The sequence below is a fragment of the Brassica rapa genome, chromosome A03, assembly GCF_000309985.2.
Source record: "Brassica rapa cultivar Chiifu-401-42 chromosome A03, CAAS_Brap_v3.01, whole genome shotgun sequence".
Taxonomy (NCBI): domain Eukaryota; kingdom Viridiplantae; phylum Streptophyta; class Magnoliopsida; order Brassicales; family Brassicaceae; genus Brassica; species Brassica rapa.
Genome location: NC_024797.2, coordinates 37,616,707 through 37,626,743, shown reverse-complemented (window position 1 = coordinate 37,626,743; position 10,037 = coordinate 37,616,707). Strand labels below are relative to the sequence as shown.

General features: G+C 35.4%; 2 protein-coding genes across 4 annotated transcripts; one reads left to right on the top strand and one right to left on the bottom strand.

Annotated features, from left to right (window-relative positions):
• Positions 1–151: 151 nt before the first annotated feature.
• LOC103849634 (protein GID8 homolog) lies at positions 152–1,739 on the top strand. Of its 2 annotated transcripts, none has more exons than XM_009126376.3 (7): positions 152–227; positions 287–356; positions 432–591; positions 663–769; positions 829–960; positions 1,029–1,185; positions 1,340–1,739. In XM_009126376.3, the coding sequence occupies exons 2-7, from the start codon at positions 354–356 to the stop codon at positions 1,459–1,461; spliced, it is 681 nt and encodes a 226-aa protein (XP_009124624.1). In that variant the 5' UTR covers positions 152–227; positions 287–353; the 3' UTR covers positions 1,462–1,739. The 2 variants fall into 2 exon arrangements, with proteins under 2 accessions (XP_009124624.1, XP_033143780.1); XM_033287889.1 differs by having other exon boundaries at positions 164–227; positions 330–356.
• On the bottom strand, positions 1,558–9,881 carry LOC117132788. Of its 2 annotated transcripts, XM_033287887.1 has the most exons (4): positions 9,792–9,881; positions 9,481–9,693; positions 9,069–9,393; positions 1,558–5,220 (listed from the first exon to the last, which is right to left on the bottom strand). In XM_033287887.1, the coding sequence occupies exons 1-4, from the start codon at positions 9,792–9,794 to the stop codon at positions 5,021–5,023; spliced, it is 741 nt and encodes a 246-aa protein (XP_033143778.1). In that variant the 5' UTR covers positions 9,795–9,881; the 3' UTR covers positions 1,558–5,020. The 2 variants fall into 2 exon arrangements, with proteins under 2 accessions (XP_033143778.1, XP_033143779.1); XM_033287888.1 differs by lacking the exon at positions 1,558–5,220 and having other exon boundaries at positions 8,963–9,393.
• Positions 9,882–10,037: the final 156 nt, after the last annotated feature.

Genomic DNA, 10,037 nt, shown 5'->3' with positions numbered 1-10,037 from the left:
TAACCGATAATTAAACGGGAATCAATAACCAATTAATTTTGTAAACCTCCCGGTGGGTAGGTTCACAATCCGTAACAAATGTTTACCGGTTTAGAAATAACCAAAGAAAGAAAACCGAGCCCCTTAATAGTATAAACCGGATGGGTTCATGATCGGTTGTTCGTCAACCTATCCTCTGAAGATACTCCATCTCCGGCTTTCGTTTCCCAGATTCGCCTCTTCTCCAGGTACTCTTTCCCGGATTCGATCGCAATAGAGAATTGAATAATTCTGATCGGAGTGACAGGTAAGAAGTTGTTGAATTGAGTGGATATATATTCATCAACCAGGTTGAAGAAGACGACCCCAAGCATATGGTATAGAGATTCCTCCTCCTCCTTCTTCTCCACCTCTTGTTGTGTTCTTTGATCCAACTCTGTTCTACTGATCAGGCTACTTCAAAGAAAGTGATCACACGTGACGAGTGGGAGAAGAAGCTAAACGCTGTAAAGCTCAGGAAAGAAGACATGAACACTCTCGTCATGAATTTTCTTGTCACTGAAGGTTTTGTTGAAGCTGCTGACAAGTTCCAAAGGGAATCTGGAACCAAACGTATCCTTTGATAGTTTCTCTCTTCTTTGTGGTGTTAAAGTGTTTCTTTCTTTTTCCTTATGGAGAAACAGCAGAGATAGATCTTGCCACCATCACAGATCGAATGGCTGTTAAAAAGGCTGTTCAAAACGGAAACGTCGAGGATGCTATTGAAAAAGTTAATGACTTAAATCCTGAGGTATACAACAACAATGCTTCTCTCTTCCTGTAAGAATCGAAAACTGATTGTGCTTGCAGATACTAGACACAAATCCAGAGCTCTTCTTTCATCTCCAGCAGCAAAGGTTGATTGAACTTATTCGACAAGGGAAGACTGAAGAAGCCTTGGAGTTTGCTCAGGAGGAGCTTGCACCACGTGGCGAAGAAAACGTAATTCTCTCTGTATATACACCTCTGAAACAACAACATTCATGCAATTTTGTTGGTTCTTTCTGCAGCAAGCGTTTCTTCAAGAACTGGAAAAAACTGTAGCCCTGCTTGTTTTTGAAGATGCATCTAACTGCCCTGTTAAAGATCTTCTTGACATTTCCCACCGCCTTAAGACAGCAAGTGAAGTGAATGCAGCCATTCTTACTAGCCAGAGTCATGAAAAAGGTAACTGTCTCCATGTTATACTGGTTTTGTTTTCTTAAGCATCTTTGAATTCCAATCTACAGATTCTTCTCTAAGTAAGAAGAGACAGCATCATTAAGTCATTAATTCTCTAGCCAATGGTTGATGTACCGACTTAATGTTTGTGAACAAACAGATCCAAAACTGCCAAGCTTGTTGAAGATGCTGATTTGGGCTCAGAATCAACTGGATGAGAAAGCAGTGTATCCACACATCAATGATTTGTCTACTGGCCAGCTCCAAAACCCGTCAGAATAATTCAAGCAAGTGGGGAAAAGCTGCAAAAGGGAACAATCAATGATGCTCTTCTCTTCCCTTCAATCTCAATAACGCAAGATGATTCGTATGTTTTAGCTTTCTGCTTTTCCCTTTTTCTTCTGCATCGGAACTTGTTGGACCCGGAATTCTTTAATTAGGATATGTGGAAGTATAAAGCTGTCTGTGGGCAATGAATTATCCTAGTCAAACGTTGTGATTGTCAATACATTCCATGGGTCATTGCATGTGCACATTTGTTTTGAATGAAGTTATCGATCTTCCCTTGTTTTAAGGAACTTGCGTTCCATATGGTCCTGAATTTGTAAACCAGAGAGATGGCTTGTTCCACTTAACATGTGGATATTGATCAACTTGGTAAGTTTGGTCCTGTTTCTGCTACTGGCGGACAGGTTTGAGTCTTATAGAATGAAGAGAAAGTTTACATTTGCTGTGAATGTGGGGATTCTTCTGAGTCATTGATATTTTCTTGACAATTCTTGGAGTCCAATATGAAGTCTTGCGTTATTCCAAACCTTACAAATCCAGTTTCTTTGTTTTTCGAGAATCTCTCCTCTGCTTACCCAAACCGAAACATAACTCTTTAGGTCGCTGCTCACTGCCCAAGGAACACCCCCATGCTCTTTCTTCCTCTGTTCATTGTGTATATATATGGAGATTAAAGCCGTTGATATAGATAAAAAGATGATTGACCCACATCGGTTAATTTGCATGTCGATGGAACATAAACAGTTGGATATTACAACAGATTGTCAATTGGTGGGAGAATGGGAATTTGTGAACAAACATATAAGTTAATTGATTTCTAATGCTTTTCACGCTGTCACTAGTGCTCGGAATATGAATCATTATCCGCGGGCCCCGCTCCGTTTGATCCGCTGCGGGGCGGGTGCGGGTCGAGTGATTTGAAAAATTTGGTTCGCGGGTGCGGGTGCGGATTGAGTGATTTTTATACGGGGCGGGTGCGGGTCAGCCAAAATTCAGTGCGGGTACCCGCCAATCCGCAAAAACTAAAAAAAAAAAGATTTTTTAAAATATTATTTTTAAATAGAAATTTTTTTAAAAATAATTTAATTTTAATTATAAATAGATTAATATTTATTATTTTTAATAAAAAATATTTAAAATATTAAATTTTATTGTTATTTTTAATAAAAATATTTAAAATATTAAATTTTATTGTTATTTTAATAAAAAATATTTAAATTAATAATTTTTAATATTATCCGCGGGTCTAGCGGATCATCCGCGGGTTTTAGCGGGGTGGGTGCGGATTTCATATTTTCTTCTTGCGGGTCAAGCGGGTCAAATTTTTTAAGTAAAAAAAATCAGTTTACCCGCGGGTTGGCGGATCAGCGGGGCGGGTTTGACCCGCAACCCAGCTCTAGCTGTCACCCATTTGGAAAATTGAAGGATTTAATAAAAATTATGAATAAAAATATATTTAAACTGAATAAATAAATGATGCTTTTGGTTTTATATTTTTCTCAATAACCTTGATTTTCAATAGAAACTAGATCTTTGACACGTGCTTATAAAACGTGGAATTTGTTTTTGTTCGTCAAAAATATATCAAATACACAGAAAATATTATACATGTTATATTCCGATAGGCATTTTATATTTCTGCCAACAAATAAATAGAAAATTAATATTTATGTAATTATATTTTTATTGTTTTGATTTTTATTGTAATATTATTTTATCTATCAACCAGCACTTAATGTGCTCATTATTTTTAAATAAATTATTTAAATTAGATAATATCAATATTTTCATATCTATTTTGGACATGCGGTTTCACCGATGAATTTGGTAACTAGTATATAAGCCGATTTAGAATAACAAAAATTGTTAATTAAAATTCTGTTAAGATTTAAAAATTTTGTTATAAACCCTAATATGGCTAACCTTGTAAAATTAGTAGAAAACCCCTATAGTAATTTAAAAATATTCAATTGAACTTTTGATTTTTTTATCCAATAAGGAAATAAGAAAAATTTCTGAAAGTAAATTTATTAAATTCCAAAAGACTTTTATATAAGGGGAATTGGAACACATATACATAGCAAAACCAAAAATCAAGTTTGTAACCGTAACAATTTTTTGGCTATGATATTCTTTGTATAATATGTATAAAGACAAAAAGTACCCTTCATTCCACTGTTACATTCTCACTCTCACTTACATCATTGATCTTCATTCTTTTTTTCTTTTCTAAAATTTCTAGTGATCCTTCTTCTCTTTCTTTTATCCTATGATCATTTACAAGTTTTATCAAATTCTTAGAAAGTGATGCTTCGCACGCCATGTAATCATTTGATCCGATAATTGTGGCTGATCACTTTTTTCATATCTTTGTTTGGGTTTACAATTTTACTACTTTTCAATATATGTGGATTGAGAAACAGGGGATGCGTAGAATTACTGGAGAAGATGAACAGTACACGTTGCGTTGTACTATTCCATTTGATAAACATAAAATAGTACAATGCAACAAGCATTGTTAAATCATCTCCACGTTTTGTCCTCTCTTCCTCCTCCTCATCCTCCTCATCCTCCTTCTTTTTCTTCTCATCCTCTGCTTCTTCCATCACCATCAGTTACTACAAAAGATCCTACATGTAGCATCACCACGTTCAGTTGTTTCATCACCACGACGACAATTACCATACTATTCTAAATGAAATTTAGTATATTTTAGACCTTCAAGGTTAGGGTTTAGGTAGCTCATTTATGGGCGATGGTTTGGTTTTACAATTTGGGTTTAGGGTTTGGGTTAAGGGTTTACGGTTGGGTTTAGGGTTTAGAGTTTGGGTTTAGGGGGGTTTTGGGTTTAGGGTCTACGGTTTGGGTTTAAGATATACGGTTTAGGTTTAGGGTCTACGGTTTGGGTTTAGGGTTTAGACCTTCAAGGTTAGGGTTTAGGTAGCTCCGTTATGGGCGATGGTATGGTTTTACAATTTGGGTTTAGGGTTTGGGTTAAGGGTTTACGGTTTGAGTTTAGGGTTTAGAATTTGGGTTTAGGTAGCTCCGTTTGGATCTATGGTTTGGGATAAGAATTTGTGTTTAGGGTTTGTATTTATGGTTTAGAGTTTTGGTTTAGGGTTTGGATCAACAATTGGTAATCAACATCAATTGACATACTATTCTAACCGAAATATAGTATAGTTAAAGTGAAATTATTCGTGTGACTATACTAAATAGTGTGTAGTATAATATGATAATTTTATCTTGTGCATTTCAACATCAAGCGCACGCGCCTGGAGGGAGATTTTGGTCATGTTTTGCGCAAATTGTCCCATCCATCTTGAATTAATGTAGAATGGCTATATTCTTCATTCTTTTGCCTCTTATGAATATTCAGCAAATTCACCCCTTATATAATATATGATTTAGTTTATTGTAATTCTAGAGAAAGGTATATTATTAATGGAGTTGAGCATATCAAATTTTGAATTATTTCCATTTAGCATATACTAATTTGGGCATTTTAGGCGTTGAATGATATCTTTTTACAGAATATTCCTTTTGTATTAAATTAAATATCAAATTTCAAAAAAATTTCGTCAGGTGAGAACACCATCTTCACTAATTGAGAACAGTCTGTTGCGAAAACTACGTCTGAAAAATCAAGGGTCTTCATGCACTCCATAGCCCATATCAAAGCTTCACATTTGGCATGCAAAGCTGATAAGCTTCTTCGGAGATTCATCGCCCCCATCATCTTCTCTTCTGATCCTACTTCTCAGCAGAACCATCCATGCTCTGTGAATTTGTCATTCTCCTTTCACGCACCTTCTATAAAACAGATTCTTGACTGTCCTGATGCTTGCCATTCAAAGTTTTATGGGTCCAAAACTTGTCTTTATTAAATTAAGAAATATTTGGAAAGTTTCACATTAATTAGTTTGAAAATCAATTTAGGTATGTTTCTTTAATTGATAAAAAAATAATAAATGCTAAAATGTAGGATTATGTAGTTTCTCAGTGGCATAAGAATGTGATTAAAATGTTATTTTAAGGATAAGTTTATACTTTTACTTCAGTTTTAATAATATAGATTTAGATTTCTTATGTTTTAAAACTAGAAATCAATAAAGTGGAACTGAAAATGCAAATAGAATAAAAACAAGATGAGTTTGTGAAATCTCGAATTTACATATTTTTAAATATATGATAAGAATTTAAAATTTTGAAATTGACGAAACTTTTTATAAAATGAATAAGTAATGTTTTATGTTACTTTATAAAAATACCAAACTTTACATTATAAAATAATATATTAAGCAAAATAATGATAATTTATATTTTATTATAACTAAAGGCATCAACTTTTATTGTGTTCTAAGCGCCATGTAACTCCTAAACGGCACTAGCCATGCCTGATCCAAGAACACATTACAATGAATACAACTAACAAAAACATCAAAACAACAACAAGAAAAAACGTTTGGCCCTTGGAACACTAACACGTTTCAGATTTGATCCACCTGTTGTACGAAATTAAGTCACATTGTTCTGAACTTCCACATGGATATATTTGAATACTTGGAGAGAAATAGTCTATCCATATGCTGCACTTCTCCTTATGGATTAGTTTAAGCCTTCCATAGATTTGAAATACTCCAGATTAAAAAAAATTGTCATAAAAAAGCTAGAAAACTTCAAAATGACGTAATTGTATTAGAACTATCAATAGCCGCTGGTGAGAGCTCCAACAAATCTCTGACAAGAGGAGCAATGGAGACCCCAGTTCAAAGATTCAGTCAACGTTGTTTCCTTTGGTTTGGTTGCAACCGCCATTCCCATCTCAATGTTCCTCGTCATGGGCATCTTTGAGAGCATGATTCGAACTAGCACAAAGTTAACTAACTCATATTATTTCTCCAGGTCCGGATGGGGTTCAATGGCCTTGCATTTTCTAGGAGTATTTGTGAATTTCCCATGGTAAGATTTTTTCTCATTTCTTTAATTCTTAAAATATAAAAAATTGTCTTATTGTTGTAGACAGGTTTACTACCCTTATCAAAATCCTTCCTAAATTCATATCGATCCATTTAATAAATGGTAATTGGAAAAGAATATGAAGACAACAAGAAAAATGAAATTGGCGCAGTAGAAAAAAGAAGTCAGCGAAAAACACCGACTTAAACCTTATACAAAGAGAAAGGTCATCAAGTCTAAAAGATCAACGAAAGACAACTAGAAGAAACCAAGTACTTTTCTGTGAAAAAAATCGTGAACTCTCTAAAATGTCTTGTAATGAACTACGATTGGATTGATGGCTATTCAAAAGTACTTAGGCAACCTTAAATTGGGTTCAGCTATAGCATGACAAAATCTCTATTATACTCATTCACCGAATCCCTAACTCATTACAGATACTTCTCCTAAACTTTAAATAGAAATCGTGATCTTATCCAGTACACTGATTTTAGAACATTTATTAGATTTTTGTGTGATTGGGATGTGATCCAAATAGTTCTTTCATTGGTTGGAACACTTTTTGTTCCAAAAGAAAAAACAAAAAAAAAAACATCATAGCTAGGGTTTGTGTACTCATTAGTATAAACTGACCGACACACATGCGTTGCATCATCACCATTAAATTGTATCATAAGTTTTTGCACACACAGATATTTTTGGTGATACATTCATTGAAAATTTGAAATAATTCGTCATCATCTCTGTTTTTTCTCCCATAGTGACAAAAGAGGAGTGAAAAAAGTAAGATAGCCAGGTTGTACTGGCATTGATTGGTTTGTAAGTATTTATGAGTGTGAAAGACATAGTGGATTCTATGCGTATTGAGATAAAATATGTGGTCTCTACCATATTTGACTTTACATTCCTTTGACACACAAAATGGTCCACTGGCTTTTTCCTCTTATTTTACATGTTTCGTGGGAGTAGTATAGTTTCATAGATATTACACATTCCCTTTGTCTTCCATCTCTTCGAGTTGTAGCGCTAAATATTAGCATAACAGTATCGAAGGAATCTAGGTCGACTCGCTTGAGCGAAGATTTTATTCTTGGGATGCCAAATCTCACTGAGAACATGGGTTTTTATTGGGTAAACTGTTATTTGGATGAAATATTTATCCTTTTGTCTTGATATCTTAGCAATGTCTTAAGTTTTCATTTACTTTTGGTTAGGAATAGTTATCTAGGAGTGGGAGCTTAGTTGGCATATTGAACTTTCATAAGTAACCTACCATGTGATCAGAACTAGAACCATCCAAAATAGTGTTGGCTCTGAGCAGTGCTCAGTAGTGTACGCATTGGGTCTCTTTTTTCTTACATTCTTACAAAATAAATTAGGATCTCAATTTGTGAAATCCCAGATAATTCAAATAGAAGACGAAAAAGACTATCCTACCACAAGGCACATGTATACTATAAGCCGGGCCTGGTCCAAAACATGGGAGGGGACCATAAAGTGTAGTTATGAGTTCAAGAAAATTGTCTTTGTACAAACATCAAATTCTATTTTAATGAACCTTATAAATTTTGTTTCTCCAACACGAATGGAGGTTCAGATCTGTCTACGTCTTCCTATAGAAACTGTGTGGATATCAAATTCTTTGATTTGGAAACTAATATCGTGAGGGATTATATCGATTTGCAGTTAGGTGTGTAGTTGTGTACTCAAAAGGGGTCTCGGTGTTAATGCCAGGAGACAGTGTACCTACATTAATTGCTCGCCATGCACCCGTATCCACACCTGTAGACAGAAATTCCAACACTCGAATTCAAGAATGTTAACAATTCTTTTTTTTTTTTTTGAATTGCGAAGATTAACAATTCGAGAATTGCATTATTCATTTTATTTGTTTTTCTGCGATTATTGCAGCTTCATTCTTAGATTTGAGGTGGCTGTTATGAGTATCTCTTAATAACTAGAGGATCCAAACTTCAGAACCTTAACTTAAGTATATATGTATTCACTACAAGAAAACACAAGTTTTACGAGGGCAGTTTTTCTTGTGACTTCGTTGTAAAAGCAGTGTTACGAGGAATTAGCGAGGAAAACCGTTTTGTCGTTATACGTTTGTCGTAACACATATATCCTCGCTAATTCGTCGTAACATAGCGAGGAAATAATTTCGTCGTAAAAGCGAAGAAGAATATTTCGTCGTAAAGACCACGTAAAGCTTCCACGTAAGGACGTCGCTAAATTTTCTCGTAAATACCTCGAAAGCCGTTCCTCGTAAAACCCACGTAAATAACTCAAAAGTAGATACTCGTAAAGTAAACGTAAATACCTTGATAGCTTTCCTCGTAAAGACCACGTGAACTTTCCACGTCATTTCCTTGTAAACTATTCCTCGTAAAAACCTCGTTAAGCTTCCACGTAAAGAAGTCGCAAAATTAGCTACGAATTTACTTCGTTTCGTTATTTTACAGAAATATAAAAATTATAATTAAAAAAATAATTTAAATAATTTAAATTATTAATAAAATTAAAATTCTAAAAAAATCAAAACCAAAATATTTTATATATAAATAAGTTTTGAATTCATAATACAAGAACCGAAATTAAAAAGAACTAAGGGTCGTTAATCGCCCGGTAGAATTCATCACTCCTCGCCGTTACATCCGCCTCGGCATGTGTGTCGGATGTTGACTCGCCTGGAATAGGATTTCGTTGTCGCATGGTCCTCAACAAGGTCTCCCATTCCGGATTTGTGGCCGCTACAACGTCCAAGAAGCCCTCGAGTCCACCCATACGAGATCGCGTTGAGCTCAACTCGTGACGTAGCTCAGCAGACTCTCTACGCAACTCATCGGACTCCCTACGCAGCTGAGAGACTTCATCATCCCGTCGCTGACCATAAGACGGTGTCGCTCTCGGAACATCGTTGACGGAACCAATCCCCAACGTCCGTCCCTTTTTTTTAGGGACAACCTTAAAAAGAAAAAATAAATTTTGTTAGTAAAAATTTAAAGTTAAATTAAATGAATAATAAAAAAATTAAAATTTTAGAAAATATACCTCCTCGTAAATCTTATCCACTTCAGGTGTGGATAAGGTGACGGGTAATCCATCGGTGGACTGCTGGGTCAGCTGGGTCTGGCGTTCTTCAACCCGAGCAGCCAAATCGTTGTAGATTTGCTCAGACTTGCCATCTATAATTCGGCTCGCCTTGTTCTTGTGGGTCCTCTCGTAAAGTTCCATAAGAGACGGGAGTTCTCTCGTCTCTTTGGCCTAAAAAACATTTAAGAAAGTTGTTAGAATATATATAAAAATATTTTAAAATATTTTAAAATATTTTAAAATTTTAATTTAATTAAATATGTAATTACCATTTCCAAACGGACACCGCGTGGGGTTTTTGGCCCGTAGTGTGAAGCATCGACCCGTTTCCGTGCTCATCGACTGTGTTACGGGAGTTACAGCAAGACTGGGCGACTCTAATGGAATCAGGAAGACGCCAATATCGGATGAGGCCATCCCATATATCCGTGGTGAGCTCAGCGGGTTTGCCACGCTCATACCCCTTCACGATCCAGTCACCCTTCCAGTTGGAGACCGTGTCCAACAAGCGAACT